General features: G+C 46.6%; 1 protein-coding gene and 1 non-coding gene across 4 annotated transcripts in view; both read left to right on the top strand.

The window, feature by feature from the left end:
* htt (huntingtin) overlaps positions 1–27,369 on the top strand; it is a 31,219-nt gene extending 3,850 nt beyond the window's left edge. The window contains exons 10-67 of one of the 3 annotated variants that reach the window (XM_068321128.1): positions 199–246; positions 487–564; positions 682–1,082; positions 3,191–3,317; positions 3,403–3,518; positions 3,607–3,718; positions 4,083–4,220; positions 6,136–6,294; positions 6,374–6,471; positions 6,545–6,684; positions 9,376–9,439; positions 9,523–9,623; positions 9,742–9,888; positions 10,106–10,226; positions 10,342–10,487; positions 11,767–11,939; positions 12,048–12,271; positions 12,395–12,521; positions 12,606–12,730; positions 12,832–12,942; positions 13,060–13,137; positions 13,390–13,613; positions 13,716–13,794; positions 13,874–14,035; positions 14,108–14,163; positions 14,291–14,439; positions 14,551–14,687; positions 14,780–14,896; positions 15,015–15,137; positions 15,260–15,519; positions 15,602–15,744; positions 15,880–16,108; positions 16,220–16,361; positions 16,455–16,634; positions 16,805–16,981; positions 17,128–17,204; positions 17,340–17,475; positions 17,585–17,707; positions 17,791–17,998; positions 18,111–18,256; positions 19,138–19,315; positions 19,422–19,514; positions 19,604–19,788; positions 19,894–20,020; positions 20,143–20,246; positions 20,439–20,593; positions 20,742–20,881; positions 20,968–21,053; positions 21,141–21,271; positions 21,372–21,504; positions 21,590–21,745; positions 21,826–22,016; positions 22,556–22,670; positions 22,833–23,046; positions 23,777–23,885; positions 24,136–24,298; positions 24,691–24,851; positions 24,951–27,369. In XM_068321128.1, the coding sequence (XP_068177229.1) occupies positions 199–246; positions 487–564; positions 682–1,082; positions 3,191–3,317; positions 3,403–3,518; positions 3,607–3,718; positions 4,083–4,220; positions 6,136–6,294; positions 6,374–6,471; positions 6,545–6,684; positions 9,376–9,439; positions 9,523–9,623; positions 9,742–9,888; positions 10,106–10,226; positions 10,342–10,487; positions 11,767–11,939; positions 12,048–12,271; positions 12,395–12,521; positions 12,606–12,730; positions 12,832–12,942; positions 13,060–13,137; positions 13,390–13,613; positions 13,716–13,794; positions 13,874–14,035; positions 14,108–14,163; positions 14,291–14,439; positions 14,551–14,687; positions 14,780–14,896; positions 15,015–15,137; positions 15,260–15,519; positions 15,602–15,744; positions 15,880–16,108; positions 16,220–16,361; positions 16,455–16,634; positions 16,805–16,981; positions 17,128–17,204; positions 17,340–17,475; positions 17,585–17,707; positions 17,791–17,998; positions 18,111–18,256; positions 19,138–19,315; positions 19,422–19,514; positions 19,604–19,788; positions 19,894–20,020; positions 20,143–20,246; positions 20,439–20,593; positions 20,742–20,881; positions 20,968–21,053; positions 21,141–21,271; positions 21,372–21,504; positions 21,590–21,745; positions 21,826–22,016; positions 22,556–22,670; positions 22,833–23,046; positions 23,777–23,885; positions 24,136–24,298; positions 24,691–24,851; positions 24,951–25,164 (8,357 nt within the window). In that variant the 3' untranslated portion in view covers positions 25,165–27,369. Of the gene's footprint in view, positions 1–198; positions 247–486; positions 565–681; positions 1,083–3,190; positions 3,318–3,402; positions 3,519–3,606; positions 3,719–4,082; positions 4,221–6,135; positions 6,295–6,373; positions 6,472–6,544; positions 6,685–9,375; positions 9,440–9,522; positions 9,624–9,741; positions 9,889–10,105; positions 10,227–10,341; positions 10,488–11,766; positions 11,940–12,047; positions 12,272–12,394; positions 12,522–12,605; positions 12,731–12,831; positions 12,943–13,059; positions 13,138–13,389; positions 13,614–13,715; positions 13,795–13,873; positions 14,036–14,107; positions 14,164–14,290; positions 14,440–14,550; positions 14,688–14,779; positions 14,897–15,014; positions 15,138–15,259; positions 15,520–15,601; positions 15,745–15,879; positions 16,109–16,219; positions 16,362–16,454; positions 16,635–16,804; positions 16,982–17,127; positions 17,205–17,339; positions 17,476–17,584; positions 17,708–17,790; positions 17,999–18,110; positions 18,257–19,137; positions 19,316–19,421; positions 19,515–19,603; positions 19,789–19,893; positions 20,021–20,142; positions 20,247–20,438; positions 20,594–20,741; positions 20,882–20,967; positions 21,054–21,140; positions 21,272–21,371; positions 21,505–21,589; positions 21,746–21,825; positions 22,017–22,555; positions 22,671–22,832; positions 23,047–23,665; positions 23,886–24,135; positions 24,299–24,690; positions 24,852–24,950 lie in introns of all 3 variants that reach the window. The other 2 variants (XM_068321126.1, XM_068321127.1) reach the window with 2 other exon arrangements.
* On the top strand, positions 13,174–13,303 carry LOC137600869 (small Cajal body-specific RNA 14). Its single transcript, XR_011036998.1, has one exon. It is a non-coding gene; the product is annotated as a small Cajal body-specific RNA 14 (non-coding RNA).
* Positions 27,370–27,507: the final 138 nt, after the last annotated feature.

The following is a 27,507-nucleotide window of genomic DNA, read 5'->3' as shown; positions in this document are numbered from 1 at the left end:
ACCTTTAACTCTTTAACCTCACTGACTGACTTGAACAGTTCACATGTAAACGATCATTTTCGGCTGCACTCTTTTCTCGCTAACTCATTCTCTGATCAGTGTGAATCGTAATTTTCTTTTCTGAGAGTCTTTCTGAGCTTTTGTTGCTCTTTTTTTTGCCATCTCTGGCTTCTACTTCCTGTTTCCTGTCATTTGCAGCTGGGGGAGGGTCTTCCTGCAGTCCACTCCTACTCAGGAAACAGAGAGGTGACCAGTCTATTTATGTCCTTTCCTCACCTCTGCTCACTTACTGATGGTTCTGTCATGGTTTCTGGAGAATTCGAGGATGCAAAATATGTTTTTAATGTTTTTATATATTCAGGATAATCTGAAGTAACCCTGTTTATTTTCTATTATTCAAGGTGACTTTACGCCGGTAGGTTATAATCCTCTTTCCCTTTCTATGACTAGTGGTAGTGCTGATTACATTACACCGTTTGTTTCCAGGTAAAATGCTTTCTGGGGAGGAGGATGGATTGGAGGATGATTCTGAGAGAACAGAAGTCACTACTGGCTCCTTCACAGGTGAGATACATCCACCTAAAGGCAAACAGCAGTCACCAGCTGCGGCAGCCTTACTACAGGAGTTTAATAGAGATAGAAAATCCTCACACACCAGTAAACAAGTGTGTTTTCCTGCAGCGTCAGTGGTCGGTGCCGATGGCTCTTCCACAGCGCAGGTGGACATTATTACTGAGCAGCCACGCTCCTCCCAGCGTACCTTGCAGCCTGGCGACTCTGTGGACCTCAGCGCCTCCTCAGACCAGGGTGGAGGTGGCGTGACGTCCGCGTCAGACACTCCCGAATCACCCAACGACAACGAGGAGGATATGCTGAGTCAAAGCTCCAACGGTGGGGCCAACGTCACTCCAGAGACAGCTGACTACACCACCCCTGAGAACGCCACACCAGAGGGTGGGCCCATAGGAGAAAGTGGGGCTCTGCTATCCACGTATGATCGCTCACTTCCACCAAGCGACTCTTCCCAGACCACCACAGAGGGGCCGGACTCAGCTGTCACTCCATCGGATGTAGCAGAACTGGTCAGTGTGACTTTTGTGTTAAAGAAAACCTTCAGGATACAGTTCTTAAGTTCTTTTAATGTGTGCTTGTAAGAAAACGAGAGGACTTCCCAAGACATGGAAAGACTTAATTACAGTAGCTTCCATACTATAAGGAGCACTGGATTATAAGGCGCACCTTCAATGAATTGCCTATTTCAAAACTTTTTTCATATATGACACACTGGATTATAAGACACATCTGATTATAAGGTGCACATTCAATGAATGGTCTATTTTAAATCTTTTTTCATATATAAAGCCCACTGGATTATAAGGCGCACTGTCAGTTTTTAAGAAAATTAAAGACTTTTAGGTGAGCCGTATAGTGCAGAAAATACTGTACAATTTAACCCCGAATAATGAATCCTACAGTTTGACAAAACCGCTCCTTCAACAACGATGAGCTGAATTTCCATACCGTTGGGTGAATCAAGATTTTGGAGGGACGGGTCATGGACCCCTGTCCTCCTCCAGAATCCTTTTGGTCTGGCTGTGTCCATTCTAACAGTTTCACTTCTATGGTCTCGCCCCCTCTCCATCATCTCTCCCCCCACATAGTCACAGTCATGCACTTCTTTGCCTCGGGTGATTGAGCCACCCCCACCCTCACCAACTTCCACCGAGGGCCCTGATGCCACAGACAGCGACTACACAGCTTCCTCTTCGTCGTCTTCTTTCTCTTTCTCCTCCTCTTCCTCCTTTTACGCCACCTCCTCTAGCGCTAGCGACAAGGTCAGCCAAATAAAACGGAGGGGGGAGCGGCTTGCTTGTCTGGAAACTTTTGGCTTGGGTCCATCTTTGTCCTTCCCTTGGCTTGTTCGTACCACCCATGCACAGATTTGCCCTGCTGATTGCCTCTTTCCCTCTTGTTGTCATTGGCGAGATGTTACATCCCTCCCTCTTTTCTCGTTTGCAGTTATTCACTTTCAATAATCGACTGTTTTTGAAAGACCTTTGAAACAAAACAAGCAACCCCAGCGTTGCTTGTTGATGGCTGGAAGTGTTGAATACAAAGTCGAAGCAAGAGCAACGTCCATTCTTTCAGATTTGGTTCCTTTATGTCTCCCAGAGAATGTGATAGGCTTTTGTTCCAATGGAGGCTAAACTTGGAGAAACGATGTTAAATTCTTAGAGTGAGAGTACTTAACGCATCTTGTTCAGGAAAATAGTTTGGTTAGGGCAGCAGTGGACGTCCATGCATCACATTACATTTAAAGTCCCTGCTTTGTTCAATGATGCCGAGATGTTAAGGATGATGAGGACAGATAGAGATTGGGCAAGGGGTTGAACTGCATTAAACAGTGAAAGGGTTTGTTTTCAACATAAATAATTGTCATAGAAGGGTGTGATGAAGTTTGTGATTTTGTTTTGCTGTTTCTGAGTAAGCTGGAGTATTAATTTTATTTTGTCAGGTTGGCAGCAAGTTGAAGCATTTGTTTCATTTGTTTTCACACCCCACCTTAGATCTGGTTGCTTTAGATGGTCACGGATATTTCAGTTTTGCTCCACACACTTTGAAAGTTAGGAGGCTCTTCTTTAGCTCAAGTTCAACTTCATTAAAACCAGAATTCTTCCACACAAGCCTTTAAGGCTTGGAACCCGTGCTCTTCTGCTCCACAGCATGTAACCTGCTGCCTTCTTCATTCATTCAATCATATTTATGTTGTGAACTAACATTCAGAAAATAGTCTCTGGATATTTGTAAATCAAGATGCATCTAAGAGCCTTACCCACTTCTTACTTGATCTAATAATTATAGTTAACTAGATTGGATCAAAAGCTTGCAGTTCTTCTGGTGGAGCCGTGGTTCTTGAGCCTGCGCTTTTTCTTGTAAGAAGTTGATTTGCTGTCGATGAAAATCCCGAGCATGATCCAGTAGAGTTGAAGAGGAATGTTTGTTTGACTTGCCCTTTCTAGTTTGTCTTTATCCACAATCTGGCAAATCTGAGTGGATAATGACTGAGTTGGACATCTTCAGACGTCCTTTGCATGCTTTTGCACTTCACATGTGTTGACGTTTGTGTTTTTCTGTGAATTGCTGTTGAGCTGCCCTCTGGAGACGTTAGCTCTGTGTGTCTGTGCCTAAGGTGCTGGATGGCAGTGAGAACCAGTACTCTGGGATGCAGATTGGCACACTACAGGATGAAGACGATGAAGGAGCAGCGCCACCCTCCCAAGAAGAACCCTCAGAACCGTTCCTTCAGTCAGCTCTTGGTATGTTACCCACGTGAACAAAGAAACAATGCTGCTCTTGACAGATTTTCCTTACTGATACAAATCTAATTGTTTCTTTGCGCAGCTCTGAGCAAACCTCATCTCTTTGAGGGCCGGGGCCACAACAGGCAGGGTTCTGACACCAGCGTCGAACGCTTCATCCCAAAGGACGAACCTGCTGAACCCGAACCTGAAAACAAGGTAAAGACACCCAATGATTAACCCACCTCAGTACATCAGGCGGCAAAGGGAGCAAACTCTGAGTTTAACTGAACTGTCTGCCTCTAAGCCCCGGCGGATAAAGGGTCCTATTGGACATTACACGGATCAGGGGGTGGAGCCACTGGTGCACTGCGTTCGGCTTCTTGCTGCTTCCTTCTTGCTGACAGGACAAAAGAATGGTGAGTGCTACCAAATCGTTGAAATTATTCCAGTGGTGTCTTCGTAACATGTTGACCCCCACGCCACTGTCCCCTAAACAAAACGGCACAAAATGAAAGATTAAGACCAAGAATGGGGGATCGGGCCTAAACGTTTCCCTAAAATGCTGTGCTTATGGTTAGTTTGATCTATGCGAGACATTACTGGGATGGGCTTTAACAAATAAATGAAAAATATCAGCTGACTGGAATGAAACCTTGAGTTTCATCCTCCACTGTTAGCTCTAACGCAAGATTGTTGAATGTTTATCTGACATTGCTTTTTGTCTCATCTCACATCATTGCATATTTTCAAGCTAATGTTTGCCGTGCTGTTTTTTTCCAGGTCTGACTCCTGACAAAGAGGTGCGAGTGAGTGTGAAAGCCCTGGCGGTCAGCTGTGTTGGGGCAGCAGCAGCGCTGCATCCGGAGGCCTTCTTCAACTCCTTGTACCTGGAGCCGCTGGACAGCATTCCAAGAGAAGGTGGGGCATATACCAAACGTAGAAATGATCTGCTTGGGTGAGACACGATTTACGAATAGTTTCCATTTATATATTTAATGATCACTCAGCTCATCCCGCTGATTCTAAAGCAGTGGTTCTTAGCTTTGTTGGAGGTACCGAACCCTACCCGTTTCACTTGCTCACTCACCGAACCCTTCTTTAGTAAAAAAAAAGTCCTTAAATCCCTCGTTGGATGGGTTACAAGCAAGCCACAGATAAAATGCCATTAATCAGTTATTTGTTTAAGTAAATCATGGATTGATTCATTCATTCATAGGTACTTTTATGTATTCTGTTGGCAATGCCAAAAACCTTGGGAAGAACACAGTATGTAGAGCTATTCATAAAGTCGCGGGGGCTACAATCTCATGCCATAACGAAAAATGTCGTACACACATACATTTATGGAACACACAAATGTTACTGTAGTCAGATAGTGGGGAAGTAATATTATACTGGAACTAACTTCCGCATTGACACAGTAGGCGATTTTTTGCTAGCGATCCTTGCGCCGTTTGGCAGCTGCAACTGTGTTGCTTTTTGCCTGGATTATTGATTTGTATCGCTCGTATTTATTAATTATTATTGTTTGGTCCTCCGTTGTGAAATATGCGGCTCGGGCCGGTTTGTTGCATGTTTGCGACTGGTCGTATGCAGCAACCTCCGCCCTTTTTATGTGAGCGCGCACAGATCTAGACTAGATAAGCCTGAGTTGAATTAGTGAGTTGATAGCTGGCTTTATGGTACCGAAAATCCGGAGGGGAGATGTCTCGTTAAGTGAAGCCAGATAAGTAAGAGGAAGCCCGGCTTGGTTAATCAAGCGTTATGGTACAGGCCTCAGTTCAGATATGCGTGGCTTTACCTTGGCAAGTGCTACTCTTATGTCATTTTCACAACAAAGTCTGTTTCTTTTGTTTTCCATGCAGCTTAAGGAGGTGTTCCGTTATTTTTCCCAGCACGAGACTAGAGGCGCTCAACTTGACATTGCAAATCATGCAGAACGCTGACTCCCATCGTGTTCCATTATACAGTACATGTAAATTCACGTTGCACATATTCGTCTGACCACTTTCTTTTTTGTTCAATAAATAGTAGTTACTATGAATTAAAATATTAAGAAAGCAATCAGATGATGTACCATCATGACAGGAATAAATCGACTACTGGGTGCACAAAATCCCCCGTAGCACAGGTAGGCTAATCGATGTAGCGTGATCACCTGCAGTCAGTGATGGCTAAGGGGGCATGTCATCACGAATTGACACGATGTGTCAAACGTACACAGTGATTCGTGTATGTTCGGCAAAAGCACCCTACGCGATGTGTCGGGTGTTTTGTCTTGACCCCTGTCTCCGCCGAACCCCTGAGACCGACTCACTGAACCCCTAGGGTTCGATTGAACCCAGGTTAAGAACCACTGCTCTAAAGGGTTTATTAGTCATCTAAAAAAACCAACATGAATTTCTGTGTATTTAGAGCTCTTCTGTACTCATACAGGTGTTTGCAGTCAGTGAGACTTATTAGACTGAATCAGATTAATGGTAGGCGGAGCTTCACTCGAGGTCAGCTGACTTGATGAACCAGTAAACTAAGGAAAGACGGTGAGGGAGCCATCATGGAGACTGATCAGGTAGTGAGTGAGAACACTTGTGTGGGTGTGAGGTGGAGTTTAAGTGCCTCACTTGGCCATCATCTCTAATGTGAGTGGTGGGAGCTGTAGCTTTATAGACGTGTGGATTTACTGGATAGACAAATGCGATATTGCATGCACAACACCAGGATCTCCAAACTATAGCCAATACATTTAACAAACCATCATTGATTTTTATTTACACCGATGGAGACCGAAATGCATTCTTTGAACACTGTTAACTTTTTTGCGGCCCCCCTGCAGAGCAACAGTACATCAGTGATGTCCTGGGCCTCATTGAGCACGGGGACCCTCAGATCAGAGGGGCCACAGCCATCCTCTGCGGAGCCATCGTACAAGCAGCACTCACCAAAACACGCTATAACATTCACACCTGGCTGGCCAGTGTGCAGAGCGCAACAGGTTGGTTTGTGTGGTGGTGGTGGTGTGTGTCCAGGTGTGTTTGTGGTGGTTCTCTCTCACCTGTCCTGTTGCTCTCCAGGTAACCCTCTGTCCCTGGTGGACTTGGTGCCTTTGCTTCAAAAAACTCTGAAAGACGAGTCATCGGTCACCTGTAAGATGGCTTGCTCTGCAGTCAGGGTAAGGTGCCTCTGCAGAAACGTCAGTAATCTGCCTGCTGCATGGGAGTCTGACCTTTCTGTGTGTTTTTCAGCACTGCATCATGACCGTGTGCAGCAGCACCCTCAGCGACCTCGGCCTGAAGTTGTTGATCAACCTGCTCGCTCTAAAGGACTCGTCCTACTGGCTTGTTCGTACTGAGCTCTTGGAGACCCTGGCTGAGATGGATTTTAGGTAGGATCAATAGACTGGGAGGCTAGTCTATTGTAGTTTGTCTGGATTAGTTTGTCAGTGAAAAACAGGGTTCTAATGATGGACTTGAGGGTCATGACCACTGATCCAGTTACAGAACAGAGGATGGAGAATCAGAGGAAGACGGAAAAGTTGTAGCAGTTTACGTTGCTACGTAGTTTGTATATGTCAAAGTTCACCCACGAGCAAACACGGCGTTACTCTGAGCGTAGCATCTCGAGATCGGTCAAGAACAGAAAGAAAACACCGATAAATATCGAGCTTCAGAGAAAGTCTACCGAAGGAGATCAATTGTTACAAAGCTCTGACAGCCAATGAGTTATGTCCTTACCCTATATCAGTGCTTGTCAATTATTTTCTGCTGCACCCCCCCCAGCAAGAAGAAAAAATTTCGCGCCCTCCCACTCGCTGCCGCGACTATAAATAACATAATTTATCTATAAAAATGTTTTTAAGTAAATAACTCTGCATAGCATTGTATCCTTATTAACATTAAAGAAAATAAAATAAAAAATATAGTTACATTTATATACAAACATTTTTTTGTTAAGATAATTTTTTAATCAATAGCAGAAAAGATTCTAAGTGCATCAATTTGCCTGGAATTAAAAATAATTTAAAAAACCCTCGTTTAACCTGTAAACATTTTTGACCAACTTATTCCACCATTTGATACTGAAAAATGAAATTCAATAAAATCAATAAATAATGACATTCAGATTCCGTTCAGCAATATTAACTGAGGAGCACAATATATCTTCTTTTCCTTTCGGCTTTTCCCTTCAGGGGTCGCCACAGCCAATCAGTTGCCCCCATCTAACCCGATGTTCTGCATCCTCTTCTCTCACACCAACTACCTTCATGTCCTCTTTCACTACATCCATAAACCTCCTCTTTGGTCTTCCTCTAGGCCTCCTGCCTGGCAGTTCAAAACTCAGCATCCTTCTACCAATAGATTCACTATCTCTCCTCTGGACATGTCCAAACCATCTCAGTCTGGCCTCTCTGACTTTGTCTCCAAAACCTCTAACATGTGCTGTCCCTCTGATGTACTCATTCCTGATCCTATCCTTCCTGGTCACTCCCAGAGAGAACCTCAGCATCTTCATCTCTGCTACCTCCAGCTCTGTCTCCTGTCTTTTCCTCAGTGACACTGTCTCTAGACCAAACAACATCGCTGGTCTCACCACAGTTTTGTACACCTTTCCTTTCATTTTAGCTGAAACTCTTCTATCACACATCACACCTGACACTTTTCTCCACCCGTTCCATCCTGTCTGTACACGCTTCTTCACCTCTTTTCCACACTCTCCATTGCTCTGGACTGTTGACCAGAAGTACTTAAAATCCTCCACCTTCTTGATCTCTTCTCCCTGTAACCTCACTCTTCCACTTGGGTCCCTCTCATTCACACACATGTACTCTGTCTTACTGCGGCTAACCCTCATTCCTCTCCTTTCCAGGACAAACCTCCACCTCTCTAGCTTCTCCTCCACCTGTTCCCTGCTCTCACTACAGATCACAATGTCATCTGCAAACATCATAGTCCATGGAGATTCCTGTCTAACCTCGTCTGTCAGCCTGTCCATCACCATAGCGAACAAGAAGGGGCTCAGAGCTGATCCCTGATGCAGTCCCACCTCCTTGAACTCCTCTGTCACACCTACAGCACACTTCACCACTGTCTTACAGTCCTCATACATGTCCTTCACCGCTCTAACATACTTCTCTGCCACTCCAGACTTCCTCATACAATACCACAGTTCCTCTCTGGGCACCCTGTCATAAGCTTTCTCCAGATCTACAAAAACACAATGCAGCTCCCTCTGGCCTTCTCTGTACTTCTCTATCAACATCCTCAAAACAAATACTGCATCTATAGTCCTTTTTTTTTGGCATGAAACCATACTGCTTCTCACAAATGCTCACTTCTGCCCTTAGTCTAGCTTCCACTACTCTTTCCCATAATTTCATTGTAAGGCTACATTTGAGGAGCACAATATATAAAACACCATAACCTACAAAACAAAAATGAATAAAACAATTGCTGCACTGCACTGATTAGCTTGTTATGCCACCCTATATGATGCTAACATATAACAACATCTATGATGCTAGCTGGTTTACTGAAGTAGCATTCACAAAGCGGGATGATTGTTGGAAATATTTGTCACATTTTCGCTGAAAAAACTCCAGCGTGCTTGGGGTGAATTGTTTTGAAATGGGGCCTTAATTTATTAGGTTTCACGCTGTGCGGTGCCAGCGTTATTTAACACAGAAAACACATTGGTCTGTCGTCATGGTGAAGCCCATCGCTACAGACGCTTCTAAATAGTTCCTCGTTTTAGCTTTTTGGTGACCTACTTATGTCTATTTATCGTTGTCTCGCCCCGCCTTTTCATCCCTGTTAAAAAACTTTCATGTTGTGTCTTGACGGTTTGTTTGTGATTTCATATCGTCTAACCCTACACTGTAGAGCTACAACTCCCTGTGCACACCTGACAATGAGAGCGCTATTGCTAACTATGTTTTATTGTAGTACAGCAAAAGAAAGCCTACTCCCCAGGGTGGTGTGCCCCACTATTTGAGAAGCGCTGCCCTATATGGAAAGAGACTCGTTAGGTGATGTGGTTTTACCGTCGATGGGCTAACAAAGGTCCACTCTGTCTCTAGGTTAGTTCATTTCCTGGAGAGGAAGACGGAGGCTTTGCACAAAGGGGATCATCACTACACTGGGGTAGGGTCTCAATGCTTTGAAGGAGTTTTGCTTTCACCTCGAGCTGCAGACGGTTCTCAGTTCCATCTCATTCTTCTGTGTAGCGTTTGCAACTGCAGGAGCGAGTCCTGAACGATGTGGTCATCCATCTGCTGGGAGACGATGACCCCCGTGTCCGGCATGTGGCGGCCTCTGCTGTCAGCAGGTACCCCATCTCTTGCAGACCTGTCATGGCCGTCACACTTACGTCCTGGACATTACAATTTCCCCCTCCCCCCATGTTCCCAATTTTCTTGCTCATCTCCCACGCGTCTGTCTGCCAGGCTGGTTTCCAGGTTGTTCTATGACTGTGACCAAGGTCAGGTGGACCCAGTGGTGGCCATTGCTCGGGATCAGAGTTCAGTCTACCTGCAGCTGCTGATGCACGAAACACAACCCCCCTCCCAGTTCACAGTCAGCACAATCACGAGGTGTGTGCACACAGACACACACTCCTGTGGCCTCTCAAAGTCATTGTTGTACTAACGAATCATTCTCAGCAACATCGGTCATGTATTTCTTTCACTTGACCCTGCAGCGTGTTGAGTTTTACAGATAGTACCAAAGGTTCTTTTTCATGTGATCTGATCATTTTCAGTGGTTAAATTTTAAAGCTCTTAAAATCAAAGCGCATCCCTTTTCTTCTAGAACATACCGAGGCTTCAACTTGTCCAACACTGTGGCCGACGTCACATTGGAGAACAACTTGTCTCGAGTTGTCACCGCAATCTCCCATGCCTTCACCTCCTCTACCTCCAGGGCCCTGACTGTGAGCTGTCAGACATGCATAGTTTCAAGTGTTTGCCTGTTATGTCACAAGAGGCTTGTCTGCTTCTTTACTTCTCCTCACCGTAATGAAATGGCTCGTTTGTCTTTCTCCGCAGTTCGGCTGCTGCGAGGCTTTGTGCCTCCTGGCATTAAATTTTCCGGTGTGTATTTGGAGCACAGGCTGGCACTGTGGCTACATCAGCTCCAGTAGCAGCTTCTCTTCACGCTCCAGTCTCAATCGCAGCAGGGCCAGGACCCTCAGGTTCGTCCTCCCCCACTTGTCAATTCATCCGTGACCTGTACTGCAGCAAAAAGACGGTGCAGTTTTTTGTGTATTTGCCTTTTTTTGACCCCATTGAATCTTTTCAGTGGTTTCGAGGTTTGATGTTCTTTTTCCTTAGTTTTTATTTTGCAGTGATTTCGCTGGTCGTAGTTTAGTTCAGTTTTACTGTGATGAATGTCAGATACTGCAGCTTGCATTTGCTTTTAGTACCAACATTGAAAATGACTTCGTTCCTGCGTCTTTCCAGCTTCACAGTGAATACATGGCTCTCATCATTAATGAGTCACTAATAACACGTAACACCACATTCTGATCGGTAAACTGACGGAGGACCCGATCTCTTTGGGATGTTTGGCTTTGTTATTATTGTCTTCATGAATTGCTGCAGTTTTAGCACCACATATCACTTGTGTGGGTCTGGGCTATCCCACATTTTGAGTTTTATAATGCCAGAGACTCTGAAAGGCTTCTGGCAAACCAGTGTCTGCTTCCTCAAATAGAGATTGGGTACAGGTTCAGTATCTGAATGAAAAATTAGTAACCAACCTTCAGGTAACTGTCACAGTATGGACATTCTTACACATTGGTATTATTTTATTTATATGTCTATCCTTGGTGTGTGCCCCTCTTACCTTTGTGGGTATATTTTATTTAAAACCAGTAACTATCGTTCTCGCTCCGATGACATCCTTTTATTGACTGTCCCTAAGGTCCACACTGAACTTGGCAAACAGGCTTTTATGTTTTCTGCTCCTGCAGCCTGGAATCATTTGCAGTCTGAACTACAGCTTCAAAACCTGATCCCGATCAGGGATTTTAAAAATTTGGTGAAGGGTATGGAGGCAGATTCCATTGGAGTCTGTAACTGCTTTCCTTCTTAGACATTGATGATTTCTCCCTGTTATTGTATGTTTTATAATGTATCTGGTTTTTTTAAATTGCTGTATGTAACTGTAACTGGTGCTGCTGCCGTCTTGGCCAGGGCTCCCTTGCAAAAGAGATCTGTAATCTCAATGGGACTCACCTGGATAAATAAAGGTTAAATAAATAATTGACTTCAGCAAAAAAAAAAACAAGTTCAAGCATAATCTGATGCTTTTTTGATAGATACTGCACTTTGGTTTGAAGGTCAATGGATGTTTTAAGTCCTTGTAGTTGCATAATATGCCACCCAATGTCTTGCCGATATCGTCGTTGGTCTTTGTAGTTGAATTTCTGTGTCTATAAGCTCTTCTATTGTCATTCCTCTCGTTTGAAGTGTGTCACAGCCCAGCAGCTCTTCGGCCTCCTCATCGACGCCAGAAGTCGAGCGGAGGACTCTGACGGTGGGAATGGCCAACATGGTCCTCTCCCTGCTCTCCTCTGCCTGGTTCCCGCTGGATCTCTCTGCACATCAGGATGCACTCTTGCTTTCTGGCAATCTACTTGCTGGTGGGTGATGGGCTGTTCACCAATTTGCAAACAAACAATGTTTCATCCCAAAGAACCTTTCAGCTAAAAATGAGAAATTACTGATCATTCTAAAATGTACGTTTCCAGCTGTGGCTCTTAAATGCATGCGGAACCCCTGGGGTTTGGAGGAAGAAGGCAGCAGTGGAAACACAAACTCAAGCGGAAACCCCAGCAAGATGGAGGAGCCTTGGGCGACTCTGTCAGAGCGCCCCCTGGTGGTGATGATGGAGCAGCTCTTCTCCCACCTGCTGAAGGTCCTCAACATCTGTGCCCATGTTCTGGATGACAGTCCACCTGGACCAGCGGTTAAGGTAACTGTCCACTTTGTTCAGTTCATAGACAGAACAAATAAAAATCTTTTTTAACTGGCGGTTGTCTCTGATAACAGGAAAATCTTCTCGAGTTCAAATTTTGTTCTGATTTCTACATTTTAGGCTACCCTTCCGTCCCTAGGCAATACTCCCTCCCTCAGTCCCATTCGGAGAAAAGGAAAGGAAAAGGATGCTGCTGAGCCCAGTGCTGCGCCGATGAGCCCAAAGAAGGGTAACGACGCCAACACGGGTGTGTAACCACCTGGGCTTCAGGCTGTCCTCTGATGTGTTCAGTGAATATTAAATACGTTTATTGGGGTGTTTGTATGAGCAGGCAGGCCGATAGACAGCACAGGGTCCACCGCTGTCAACAAATCCACCACCGTTGGCAGTTTCTACCACCTGCCGCCCTACCTCAAGCTTTATGATGTCCTCAAAGCTACACATGCCAACTACAAGGTCAGAACCCGCTTTCATTCTCAAACTATCTGCAATAATTTAAAAGTGTTTAACAAATTTTAATATGCTGAATGATGATGTTTGATGATTTTATATCCTAGGTGACGCTGGACCTCCACAGTAACCAAGAGAAGTTTGGAGGATTCCTGCGTGCCACTTTAGATGTTCTGTCACAGCTCCTGGAGTTGGCCTCTCTAAATGACATCAGCAAGGTAAAGATGAGGTTCCAATGAAGTGGGATGTTGGGAAGAAAATTACACCATCCATAAAAGCCATTCGACAGTCATTGTAATGATCAGGAGACTAAATGAAGGTACTTTTCTCATCAGTGTGTGGAGGAAATCTTGGGTTACCTCAAGTCCTGCTTCTCTAGAGAACCTACCATGGCTACTGTGTGTGTCCAACAGGTCAGTAATGCGTGCTTCTATGTTTTTTTGTTGTGTGTGGCAGTCTGAATGGTTCCAGCACTGAGCTGTGTGCTGTAGCCGATGAAGCTCCACACAGAGTGAGGCTGGTTCCTGCCGACAGGGCCTGTAAAGGCATTGGGTTCCCTGTGCGATGGTTCCGTACATGTTTAACGAAAGGATCATTGTAATGTTCAGGATGTCATCTTGTGTGATGTTTAGTGCTTTAGTAACAGAGGACATCTCATTCTTTAGCTGCTGAAGACGCTGTTTGGCACCAACCTGGCCTCCCAGTATGAGGGCATCCTGAGTGGACCCAGCCGTTCCCAGGGAAAAGCTCTCCGCCTCGGCTCGTCCAGCCTGCGTCCAGGCCTTTACCACTACTGCTTCATGGCGCCCTACACTCACTTTACTCAAGCACTCGCCGATGCTAGTCTCCGTAACATGGTGCAAGCTGAACAGGAGCAGGACACTTCTGGGTGGGTTGTGTTAGTCACAGAAACACACATGCATTAGTGCTTCTGCATCCAGACAATCACACATGGTGGATTACAGAATCTTCATCAATCTCCAATTTCTAGATGGTTCGATGTAATGCAAAAAGCTTCAAACCAGCTGAGGTCCAACATTGCTAATGCAACACGCCACAGAGGAGACAAGGTAGAGGTCCATTATTCAGCTTCATTCGTGTTTGTTTCTTGCTTTGATAGCTCATTTGGAGTTTTCTTTGTTCGTCCAGAACGCCATCCACAATCACATTCGTCTGTTCGAGCCGCTTGTGATCAAAGCCTTGAAGCAGTACACTACAAGCACCTCTGTGGCCCTGCAGAGACAGGTTCTGGACCTGCTCGCCCAGCTGGTGCAGCTCAGAGTCAACTACTGCCTGCTGGACTCGGATCAGGTTGGAAACTAAACGGCATGCTCTGACAGGGACTCAACTTCAACCTGCTCACTCAGATTTTCTGTTTCTCAGGTGTTCATAGGTTTTGTCCTGAAGCAGTTTGAATACATTGAAGTGGGGCAGTTCAGGTAAACCTCATGTCTGTGACGCATTTTCAGAAACCTGTGTGAAAACATGACTTGGTTTGTGCTTTTATTCGGAGTAGATTAATTCCGTTGTGGACTAAAATGACTGGACTGTCCTATTTGTACACAGAGACTCTGAGGCCATCATTCCCAACATCTTTTTCTTCCTGGTGCTGCTGTCGTACGAGCGTTACCACTCTAAGCAGATAATCAGCATCCCCAAGATCATCCAGCTGTGTGACGGCATCATGGCGAGCGGCAGGAAAGCCGTCACACACGGTAAGAAGAGAGCAAATGATGCGCACGACATACAGGACGCAGAGAGAATTTAAAAAGGTGTTACGGAGTTGAAGTGTCAGATTTGACTTTTCTTTTCATATCCCCTCACAGCCATCCCAGCCCTGCAGCCAATAGTCCACGACTTGTTTGTCCTGAGGGGCTCAAACAAAGCTGATGCAGGCAAAGAGCTGGACACCCAGAAAGAGGTGGTCGTCTCCATGCTGCTCAGACTGGTGCAATATCACCAGGTACGGTCACAGACTGATCCAGGCAGCGCACGCCATTAGAGTATTCCTGGCTTCCTGTTCCATGTATTACATTTGCATTCTGTGTGCTGCAGGTGTTGGAGATGTTCATACTTGTGCTGCAGCAGTGCCACAAGGAGAACGAGGACAAGTGGAAGAGGTTGTCCAGACAGATCGCTGACATCATACTTCCTATGATTGCCAAACAGCAGGTAGAACAATGCATGGAATTGTTTTATTTGCTTGACCAGTCACCTTTTTTTTTTCTTTAAACATGAAAATGTGATTAAAGCTGCAGAGCCGACATTTGATATGTTTGTGTCTTCACAGATGCACCTGGACTCCCCCGAGGCTCTGGGAGTGTTGAACACTCTCTTTGAGACTGTCGCACCCTCGTCTCTCAGACCTGTGGATATGCTGCTCAAGAGCATGTTCACCACTCCGGTAACTATGGTGAGAGACGCTCCGCTTTCTGACCACGCACCTGAGACCCTAGTTTGATCAACACCCCCTTTACTTTGTGTTTCACGATTGTAAAATATGCATCTTTTGAAACTGATCCTCTGCACATCCAGGCATCGGTAGCTACCGTCCAGCTTTGGGTGTCTGGTATCCTGGCGGTTCTCAGGGTCCTTGTCTCCCAGTCCACAGAAGACATTGTCCTGTCACGCGTCCACGAACTGTCCCTCTCCCCGCATCTCCTCTCGTACCGCACAATTCAGCGTCTCCGTCAACAGAACCCCTCTCAAAGCGACCCACCCGGGGCTGACTCAGTCGGTAACCAGGAACCCAATGGCGAGGCTCAAAAAGCGCCGCCCGAAGAAACCTTTGCAAGGTCTGTTTTTTTTGCTCGCAGCAGCCTAGGGATGGATTTGGCGTTGGCTGTTGATGTAACTTTGCCCCGTTGTCTCATTCAGGTTCCTGCTGCAGCTGGTTGGAGTGTTGCTGGATGACATTTCCTCCAGAGTGGTGAAGGTGGACGTCACAGAGCAGCAGCACACGTTCTACTGCCAGCAGCTGGGCACGCTGCTCATGTGTCTCATCCATGTTTTTAAGAGCGGTGAGCTTCATTATTCAGTAAATAATGGTATTAAAATGTGACTCCTTTTTAAACGTCGTATTAAAGTTCACCATGAAATTCACTAAATCCACCTCCTCACGTTCCTTCACTCTCATGCTTTCCTCCTCTTCCCAGGAATGTTTCGCCGGATCACCGCCGCCGCCAGTCGTCTCCTGAAGGGCGAGGGCGGAGCCGGGCAGACTGGTAATGAGGCCGGCCTGTTTTACCCCTTAGAGGGGCTAAACAGCATGGTCCAGTGCCTGATCACCACCCACCCCTCCCTGGTGCTGCTGTGGTGTCAGGTCCTCCTCATCATCAACTACACTAACTACTCCTGGTGGGCTGAGGTTCACCAGACACCCAAGTAAGAACAGCTGGTGTGACAAGTCTGTAATTCAGTCGTCTTTATTTTATGAATAAGATAAAGGTGCTGTCCAGTGTCTAAAGATGCACCCTGACTCCATCCTTCCTTCAGGAGACACAGCCTCTCGTGCACAAAGCTGCTGAGTCCTCACTCCTCAGGGGAGGGGGAGGAGGAGAAACCTGAGGCTCTGTTAGGGATGGTCAACAGAGAGATGGTAAGAAGAGGAGCCCTCATCCTTTTCTGCGACTACGTGGTGAGACTAATGTTCTATCTCTGTTTGAATGACGTTTATTTCAACCTTTAATATGGAAGTGAAGGTTTAATTTTGATCTCCTCGCATCTCAAGTGTCAGAACCTCCACGACTCGGAGCATCTGACCTGGCTGATTGTTAACCATGTGCGTGACCTCATCAACCTGTCCCATGAGCCTCCGGTGCAGGATTTCATCAGCGCTGTGCACCGCAACTCTGCTGCCAGCGGCCTGTTCATCCAGGCCATCCAGTCTCGCTGTGACAACCTCACTACTGTGAGATAACAACTTTTAATTTCTCTTTCCATCTCTTGTCTGTTTTGTTCCTTTAGTTTATCTAATTTTGTGCCGGCCGGTTTATCATCAATGTCGTTCTCTTTACCTTCCTTCCGTCTTTTCACTGCCTTCCCTCTTCACATCCCTCTGACTCCTCTTCTCCTTTGCAGCCGACCATGTTGAAGAAGACGCTACAGTGTCTGGAAGGCATCCACCTGAGCCAGTCGGGCTCCTTGCTGATGCTCTATGTGGACAAGCTGCTTAACACACCCTTCAGAGTTCTGGCTCGCATGGTGGACACGCTAGCGTGTCGCAGGGTAGAGATGCTGCTGGCTGAGACGCTCCAGGTATTTCTGGGCTTGCATTTTCTTATTCAAAAGGGTTTTGTTTAAAGTTGAAAATGAGATAAACTAAGTTTTGGCCTTATACATTTAAAGCAGTTGTGTCTCTAGATCGGCTGTGTTTGATGCTACTCTGTCCTTCCAACTTGCAGAACAGTGTTGCTCAGCTTCCTGTGGAGGAACTGGACAGGATCCAGGAATACCTCCAGACCAGTGGCCTGGCTCAGAGGTAACACTCGTGTAGCTGCAGCTTTCTGCTGCACATTTTGCTTTTTGATGAAGGAGTCGCAAGCCGAACCCGAAAGCAGGGATCAGATGTTGGTGAGACTGAACTGACTTGCCATCGTCTGTTCACCTTGTCCAGGCATCAGAGGTTCTACTCCCTGCTGGACAGGTTCAGAGCTACTGTTGCTGACACCAGCAGCCCAACACCTCCTGTCACATCACACCCCTTGGATGGAGTGCCTCCACCTGCACCTGAATTGGTCATTGCAGACAAGGTGAGCGGAAGGAGTTTTTTTTTTTTTGTAACTCTTTCTTGCTCCTACAGATTAAGAACATTCAGACTGGAGGTGCATTCTGTTCAGCATGTTTACTGTTTGATCATAGGAGTGGTACGTGTCTCTCGTGAAGTCTCAGTGTTGTGTTCGTGGCGATGTCTCCCTGTTGGAGACAACAGAACTCCTCACCAAACTACCTCCCGCTGACATCTTGAACATCATGACCTGCAAGGTGACACAAATTTCACACCTCAAGGACACAAATGTTCCTGAACATGTTAATAATCCGGAACTGAAACCTCTGCCTCTCGTCAGGAGTTCAACCTGGGCCTGCTGTGTCCGTGTCTGAGCATGGGGGTGCAGCGGTTAGTGCGGGGTCAGGGCTCGCTCTTGTTGGAGACGGCCTTGCAGGTAACACTAGAGCAGCTTGCAGGGGTCACCGGGTCGCTTCCTGTACCACACCAGTCCTTCCTGCCACCCTCCCAGCCTCAGCCCTACTGGGACCAGCTCGCTGATGTCTATGGTTAGTCACAAAACGCAGATTTGTTGAACTGAAGGCCCAACCTGAGTGCAGAAAAGAGGAGAGATGCTCTTTGCAGTGTTGTATTTATTTCTGCTGACTGTTTGACTTCCAGGCGAGGCAGGATTCTACCCCAGGGTTCTGTCGCTCTGCAGAGCTCTGTCCCAGTATCTGCTGAGTGTGAGCCAGTTGCCTTCCTCACTACATATCCCCTCAGACAAGGAACACCTGATCACCATGTTCACCTGCACAGCCGCGGAGGTAAACCATGTGTGACAAGTACATACGTCCATGTACAGCGGTCCATCGCTATGACAGCAGCTTTCGCTGCAATTTTTTTTTTTAAGGGTGCATTACGTTCTACATTCTGATTGGCTGTAAACCATTTTCAATCAATCTCCTCCGTGCCGTGTCTCCTGTATAGTATTGAATGCGTTCAGCCACCCAGATTGATATAAATCTTCAATCACTAGCAGTGTGAATGTGAAGTGCTGGACTGTGTGTTTTCAACAAACCACACAATGTCGAGTAAACGTTCTGCACTGCCAAAGACATCTGGGATAGCACCCAAAAGGCAGAGGAAGATGCTAACCATCGCATTAAAAGTTGGACTTCTGGACAGGGTAAAGGAAGGTAGAAGTTATGCTACTGTAGGGCGCCGTTACGAAATAAATGAATCTTCAGTTGGTTACACAAAATAACATTTTGAGAGTTTAAGCAGGAGAGAAAAGTGTGAAAATGTCAATGCCTGTCTGAGAAAAGTGTATAAAGATTGCAGTGAGCGGGTTTTACATCCTTAAAATATCTATAATAATTGTAAAAAAAAACAAAGCTGGCTACTTTGTAGATTTTGCTTATTGTGGGTTATTTTTAGAATTACATCCTTGAATAAGATCTCCAAGGTTCAGTCTGGATAGAAATTGTGCTTATAATGTTGCGGTTTTCCATTAAAATGTAATTTGGAGCCTTAAGTTTTATCCTTATTGTCAGATTCAAATTTTAATGTTGGAAATCCATGCATGGGAGAAGATCTGAGTTTACATCTTATTTTGATTAGACATTTTGAATCATGAAAAGCCGAATTTTTAAAGATGAATCCTGCTGTTGAGTTTCCTCATGTCACCCCGGGTCTCTTCGTCCAGGTGGTGGTGTGGCGCCTCCTTCAGGACCAGCTGCCCCTGAGCGTGGACCTGCAGTGGGCTCTGTCCTGCCTGTGTTTGGCCCTGCAGCAGCCTTGTGTCTGGAACAAACTGTCCACACCGGAGTACACCACACACACCTGCTCCCTCATCTACTGCCTACGCCTCGTCATTGTTGCAGGTAGGATCCCACCTGGACGTGTCTGTACAGGCCCTGTAATTTCATAGCGTTGTCAAGGAAGATCTGCAGTTCGGTTAAATGTCGCTTAACCTCCTTGTCCTCCCAGTGGCTGTGAGTCCTGGTGATCAACTTCTGCATCCAAAAAAGAAAAAGACGAAGGCAGAGACGGACGATGAAGTGGACTCTGCAAACTCTAACCGTGAATATTTAAGAGTCTCCTGAACTGCAGCTCATGGTGCTTATTGTTGTTTGTGTAATCATGGAAATATGATTCCCTTGATGCTCAAGATGTGTTCGAGTGGCAGGCGTGTGAGATCATGGCCGAGCTGGTGGAAGGCCTGCAGAGTGTCCTTGCCCTGGGTCACCATAGAAACCGTGCATTCCCAGCTTTCCTCACACCAACCTTGCGCAACATAGTCATCAGTCTGTCCCGACTGCCTCTGGTGAACAGCTACACCCGAGTACCTCCGCTGGTCAGTGTGTGAACGTCTTGCCTGGAGTCTGTACACGTGAAGGCAGTATTCTATAAGAAGTGTGTGTGTGTGTGTGTGTGTGTGTGTGTGTGCGTGTGTGTGTAGGTATGGAAACTGGGCTGGTCCCCCGTGCCAGGAGGAGAGTACGGCACAACGTTGCCAGAGATCCCTGTGGACTTTCTGCAGGAGAAGGATGTCTTCAGAGAGTTCCTGTACCGCATCAACACTCTTGGTGCAGAAACACTCACACCTCATGTCTCTTTATGGATATTTAAATACAACCGGTTCCCATCTTTGTTTTGACAATCCATGTTTTATTTGACATCTGACAAACATTTCTTACTTCATGTTTAGGTTGGAGCAGCAGGACTCAGTTTGAGGAGACCTGGGCCACTTTGCTGGGGGTGCTGGTCACCCAACCCATCACCATGGACCAGGAGGAGGAGACTCAGCAGGAGGTACGTAAACGTAGATGCTCCTGCTTTGTGACATTGATTTGACCTCTTGATGGCTGTATCAGCACGAGTGGTGCATTCTGTGTCGTGACTCCTCAGTACCACACTGAATAAAATGATGATCTGTTCTATCAGTCGCATCTCAATTGTTACGACCCGTCTTTATCGTTGTTTTTGTGATTGTTCTGCCTCTAGGAGGACTTGGAGCGGACCCAGTTAAATGTGTTAGCAGTGCAGGCCATCACTAGCCTGGTGCTGAGTGCCATGACCCTGCCCACTGCTGGCAACCCTGCAGTCAGCTGTCTGGAACAGCAGCCCCGCAACAAAAGCCTCAAAGCCCTGGAAACACGGTAGCTATGCAGCCGTTCCTGCATGTAATCTGTAGTAACAACAAACAGAAGTGTTTCTGATCCTCATGGGCGTTTTTGTGCCAAAGGAACAACAAGACAAAAGAATAAACGCGCCAAAGGTTTGAGATTATTTGTGTGGGTTCCCCAGGTTTGGAAGGAAACTTGCAGTCATCCGGGGGGAGGTGGAGAGAGAGATTCAGTCTCTTGTGTCAAAGAGAGACAACGTCCATACACATCACCCCTACCACGCCTGGGACCCTGTGCCCTCGCTGTCTGCAGCCTCAGCTGGTGAGATGTGGTCCACGTTCATCAACAGATGCAGCAAAAAAAACAAAAAAAAAACGTGCACCGCTCATTTGTGTGTATTGTTTCAGCTGGAACGCTGATCAGCCACGAAAAGCTGCTGCTTCAGATCAACACCGAGCGGGAGATGGGCAACATGGACTACAAGCTGGGACAAGTAAGGGACGCGTGATAGAGACAGGAAGAGGTGGATGAAGATGAAGGTTTCAAGTGGCGGCAAGTGAAATGTGTTTCTTCTCACCAGGTCTCCATTCACTCAGTGTGGTTGGGTAACAACATCACCCCACTGAGAGAGGAGGAATGGGGTGAGGATGAAGAAGATGAAGCAGACACTCCAGCCCCCACCTCCCCACCCCTGTCTCCCATCAACTCCAGGTCACACAAATTAAATTCACTTCACTTCATATTAGCTCAGACTAATTGAGCCATCAACCAAACGAGTCAACACTTTGACCTTTGGCTGTCTGGGTTACAGGAAGCATCGTGCAGGTGTGGACATTCACTCGTGTTCTCAGTTCCTCCTGGAGCTCTACAGCCAGTGGCTCATCCCGGGATCCCCCAGCCACAGGAGGACCCCGACCATCCTCATCAGCGAGGTGGTCCGATCGGTGAGCTGCAGGCTGTCCACATCAGTCGATCTCCTGCTGTTCTTTACGGAGTCAATTAAAGCTTCTCTGCGATGCTTCTGTCTAGCTGCTGGCGGTGTCGGACCTGTTCACAGAGAGGAATCAGTTCGACATGATGTTCTCCACCCTGATGGAGTTGCAGAAGCTTCATCCTCCAGAGGATGAAATCCTCAACCAATACCTGGTGCCTGCCATCTGCAAAGCTGCCGCTGTGCTGGGCATGGTGAGCGATGCGGCGTGTTTGTGTCGTCTGTCTCCAATTTGATTCGACAGCGTATTAAAACTCTGAATGCGTGTTGTTAGGACAAAGCAATAGCAGAGCCTGTGTGTCGCCTGTTGGAGACGACCCTGCGCAGCACCCACCTGCCCAGCCGGATGGGGGCTCTGCATGGAGTCCTGTACGTGTTGGAGTGTGACCTCCTGGATGACACGGCCAAGCAACTCATCCCCACCGTCTCCGAGTACCTGCTGTCCAACCTGAGGGCCATCGCCCAGTGAGTACCGCTCTGTCCGCAGAACAAAACAAGAACCAATGTAGTCTGCGATATCCCGCGACACCTCTGAATTAAAAATTTTACGCTGACCTACTGGCATAGGTCAAAGATCAAAGCTAGTGCTCTGACCTACTGTCACACATCAAAGCTACTGCTTTGATCTATGGTTTTACTCACACTGGCCTTCTTCGTTTTTCTATCTTATCCAGTTCTTGAGTGTACAAAAGTTAAAATTTGACCTTGACCTAGTTTTCTCATGGTCAAGATCATCATCTCATTTTCATCCCCTTTGCCACTCGAGTAATTTGTTTTTTGTTTCATCTTTCTATCTGCAACGGTTGCTGAGATATTTGGACTAACGGACGAACACTGACAATTACAATTCATCACCCCTTTGAAGCGGGATGTAGTCAGCTGACCGGGACAAGTGCGCGATTCAGAATGTGGCCACTAGATGGCGCCATTCGCATTACAACCGCGTTCCCGTTAGCTTGTCTGCCTGAATCTAACTGTGAATGTCTCGTCCTCCTGCCCTGTAGCTGTGTGAACCTGCAGAACCAGCAGCATGTGTTGGTGATGTGTGCAGTGGCCTTCTACATGATGGAGAACTACCCTCTGGATGTAGGCTCCGAGTTTATGGCTGCAGTCATTCAGGTAAATGATGACCGACAGATAAAGATTAATATCAAATAATGAAGGATTAAAGTGCAAAGACAAATGATTTTTACTTCAGTCAGAGGTATTTCCTTCTGAGCCAGCGTTATGTGAAGCATTGGCAGCTGTTCCTGCTGATGACAGTTGCGTCCCATCTTTCAGCTGTGTGGGGTGATGGTGTCTGCCAGCGAGGACTCCACCCCTTCAGTCATCTACCACTGCGTACTGCGTGGGCTGGAGCGCCTCCTGCTGTCGGAGCAGTTGTCTCGCGTGGATGGAGAGGCGCTGGTCAAACTGAGCGTGGACAGAGTCAACATGCCGTCGCCGCACAGAGCCATGGCCGCTCTGGGCCTCATGCTGACCTGCATGTACACCGGTAAGAAACACTTCAACCCGATTGGATCATCTGCAAACCCGCCAGCGCACGTAGATGGTTTAGTCCACCTCATTAGTCCTCACTGGAGCTGTGGTGTTAAACTAATGGACAGACTTGTAACCACTAGAGAATGGCTGCATCCCATTTCCTTTCTGTTTCCCCATATGTATGGTGACTCATACTAGTGACTCTATCAGGGCTCTCTTCAGCGCGGCGGGTCTCTTAGAGCTCTAACCAGCTGTTTATTGCTCGCCTCCTGCATGTGGGACATGTGTTAGATGACAGACCTCTGGTACACCCTACCTCTAACCCCTACGTCAGCCTCTACTAACTTTTAACTCTCGTAGCATGAAAAATGTTTTTAACTGGTTCCTGGCTGAACAACACGTCTCTAATCTAGAGTATAACGAACCCGTAGAACCCAAATCCGTTTGGTACCAGTTTGATTTCATTGGAGGAAGTTCTCAGAACTTCACCAATTTTCCATTCAAGTTTAAAAAAAAATTCCTGATCTGAATCTTGTGATATCAGTGACCGTACTCCAACTCTAACTTCTCCCCCACTGCTCCGCCCGATGACAACCCCCACCCTATCACCCCCCCCCCTCTCGTCCTCTCAGCGGTGCTCGCGTCTGGCTCAGACGTGACAGGGGTTAGAGGTCAGGTTGACTCCGGCTCTGCTGTAGCAGAGGCGGTGGGCGTCACGGGGGGTCATGTGGCTTTCTCCTCAGGCAAGGAGAAGGCCAGCCCCGCCAGCCGCCCCGCCCTCTCTGACCCTCAAGCTCCCGACAGCGAGTCGATCATTGTTGCCATGGAGAGGGTCTCAGTGCTCTTCGACAGGTGAGGACAGACACACACACTCCTGTTATACCAGAGTCACAAACAGATCTGTGGGTCTTAGGAGCGCACACACACACGTCCGTCACCTTTGTGCTATTTGAAGCACACATTTGTGCATGTTTCTGCCGATCCATGCACCCCTCCAATCGGAGTTTTGTAGAAATTAGTTGAACATCTTTTAAAATAAAAAAAACTGTTTTCAGTTTGAGTTCTTGTCCCATTTGCTCCACTTGGGATTTCCTTCCTGCAGGATCCGGAAAGGTTTACCCAGTGAGGCTCGGGTGGTGTCCAGGATTCTGCCCCAGTTTCTGGATGACTTCTTTCCACCGCAAGACGTCATGAATAAGGTCATCGGAGAGTTCCTGTCAAATCAGCAGCCTTACCCACAATTCATGGCGACTGTCGTCTACAAGGTCAGCCGAAAGGCGGGAAATGTTTTCACCGCTCAGGTGGAAAAAATGAGACGTGATTTGTATTCTTTTTATTGGTATATCACGTTCCTTGTTCTTTGCTGGCGGCCCCAGCAGCTTTTCTGTTGATCAGTGTGACAATATGTTGTCATGGCAACATAAACCAGAGACTGTGGTTTCCCCATTGTTTTCTAGCGGGGTAGAATAAAGGACAAAGGAAATTTGAAGCAGCATGATTCAACCGAAATGCAAAATATGTTTAGAGATGTCATCTTTTTTTAGACGACACCCACTGAGGCTAGAAATACAGAAACGACTCGACAGAAGGCCTTTAGATAGCAGATTGGTTTTTCCGAACAGCGACCTGATCCCCTCTGCTCTGCGCCTGCCTCTAGGTGTTCCAGACCCTCCACGCCACCGGCCAGTCCTCCATGGTGCGAGACTGGGTGCTGCTGTCCTTATCCAACTTCACCCAGAGGACGCCGGTAGCCATGGCCATGTGGAGCCTCTCCTGCTTCTTCGTGTCGGCGTCCACGTCCCAGTGGATCTCAGCCCTGTATCCTTCCTCTTAGAATCAATGTCTCAACTTCAATGTCCAACTTGTCCAACACACACTGAGGTTTATTGACCTTGACCCCCCCTCGCCCTCAACAAGCCTGCCACACGTGATCAGCCGGATGGGTTCCAGCGAGGTGGTGGACGTGAACCTGTTCTGCCTGGTGGCCATGGATTTCTACCGGCACCAGATCGATGAGGAGCTGGACCGCAGGGCTTTCCAGTCCGTCTTTGAGACGGTGGCCTCCCCAGGCAGCCCGTACCACCAGCTGTTGGGCTGCCTGCAGTCCATCCACCAGGACACGTCCCTCTGAGGCCGACGGGAGGACCCGGAGAAAGCAGCGGGGACGGAGGACCTGGCTCGGATGAGGAATGTGTAGCGCGAGTGAAATGTACACCTTGCTCTTTAGTTGTGACGAAGAGGAAGAACAGAAAGTTTCATTAGAAGAATCTGTCGTCTCGTCCCATCCGCTCCCTCATTGGTAAAAAAGCAGCACGATGCGTTCAGTGGCCTCTAAACAGAGTAAATCTGACTTGTAGGATGTAGATTAATTTGCACCAACATGAAGAACACTGGCTGACACCCCCCCCCCCCCCACACACACACACACACACACCTGGACACCAGTGATCCAGATAAGTGACGGCACCTTGATTCAAAAGTCGAAATATTATTCAAACACATGATTTATTGATTTTTATGTGAGGACTTGCTTGAGTATTGTGATGTCAGTAAAGCAAAATAGAGAACTTAGAAAAATACAAAGTATTTACTATATATTTAAAGTTTCAATGCATCTATTTTTCAGTGCATTTAGTTTGAGCGCTTAAGGCCTGTTGGAGACACAGCAGCCTGAAACAAGGGTTAGAAACGCCTGCTTAATGTTGTCAACAAGTGACGCAAATACTTAGTGAGAACCATCGGTGATTCTTCTGAATGATGACTGGAAGTCTATTTATTACTGCAGGAAGGATGACTTGTTTGCACTCAGTAGGTTACAAGTGCTGGACCTGTGCAGCCATCTGCACGGATCCAGGAGGTCCAAGGACCAGACAGGTATACCGAGTCCTAGCCAGAGGTTTGGACACGCCCCCTTCACTGAGTCCAAACGTCTGGCCGGCGCCGAGAAATCAAGAAAAAAAATGTTTCAAAACAGAGTCATAGTTTTAAGTGAACTTGTGTATATACTGCTGGTCGAAGCTGTCGAAGAACTGAACTGCAGTGAAGTCTTTTTTTATGATTTTATGTTGCTTGTATTCCTTTTGTCCCTTTATTTTTTTTTATTAAACAGAAACCAATTATTCAAGGCGTGTATCCTCCCCGTGCACCTGAATGATTCCGCCGGTCCATTTGTTGTACTTTTAATTCTCAGGATGTAAGGTGTGACTGTTGTTCTGAGACTGGAGTCCTCTGTGGGTGGAGTTCAACTTTGTATGTTGTAAAAACTTAGTGTATAGTAATATCAAAAGCCATGGTGCATGATCAAATGACTGTAAAGATGAGAGCTCTTAAAACAGACAAGAAGTAAATGTCTTTCTTTTGTCTTACACACACACACACTGAACAGTGCAGCAGAGTGCAGGAAGCTCCAGGTTTATTTTCTCAGACACTTGACTTCGACGTTCCTGGTAACGTGCTGGGCGGCGTCACTCGTTCGTTCACTTTGCCTTAGATAACGACAATCTCTGTCCTGTACACTGACAGCATGCCCAGAGTTCTATTTCCCTGCGTGTGTGTTACTACAGTATTTCCACGGATACGGTCGCCATGACGGCAGAATAGATTCCATACAATCTGAAGGGAGCCTTGAAACCTTTGACCAGCAGCTCAGACCAATCAGAGGGTGTGTGGGGTAGCGACGGCTTTTGCTTTTACGAGCCTCCATTTGTGTTGGTGTGTTCTACACGCTTTCTAACCTTGAAAGCATTGTGACCGTCTTCCCTCTGCTCAAGTTGAAGCAATGCATTCACACAAAAGTCCTCTGCAGTTTTTTTTTAATTCCAATGCCAGAATAAAGTTTCTCCAGACTCTTTAAACTGGTGTTTTAAACAAATTCAGGATGAGGTTTCTGTGCTAAATAATGTAAACAGGAAAGAGAAAAATTTCAGCTTGCCCTCTTTAGACATGAGGGAAGAATAACTGGGGACCCCTGCTGGGGGTGTAATACGATTACCCCAGAAATCTGTAGTTTGTGGTAAATGGGTGAGGAGGTCATGGACAGAGGTAGTGTTCCATTCAGCCTGTTTATGTTCCACATCTCAGTCACTGATTTGGTTCTGATGAAGCAGCCGTTGTGTGACGTTGGTCGTCATGCGCTGAGATCAGCTGGATGTTCTCATCAGAGGAAGACCAGTTAAAAAACATGAAGGATGCAAATCCTCTCTACAATCTCTTCCATCTGGAGTCTCCATCACATCAGGGTGTTTTTTTTGCAATTTCTTTAAAAGAACTGAAAGAAGAATGTATGTTTCCTTTTCAGATTTTAAAGATGAATCACTGCTTACGGCCTGTTGTAGAAAATAATAAATTATTTAAAGATGTCATTTTGCAAGTTTGTGAACTGTATTTCCTACGCTCAGAGAAAATGGAGATTGATGTGACGTTCTAAACATGAAGGCTGAAACAGAACCACAGAACCAAGCTGAATATTCTGGGA

The sequence above is a fragment of the Antennarius striatus genome, chromosome 8, assembly GCF_040054535.1.
Source record: "Antennarius striatus isolate MH-2024 chromosome 8, ASM4005453v1, whole genome shotgun sequence".
Lineage (NCBI taxonomy): Eukaryota > Metazoa > Chordata > Actinopteri > Lophiiformes > Antennariidae > Antennarius > Antennarius striatus.
This window is presented reverse-complemented; position numbering and strand designations above follow the sequence as displayed.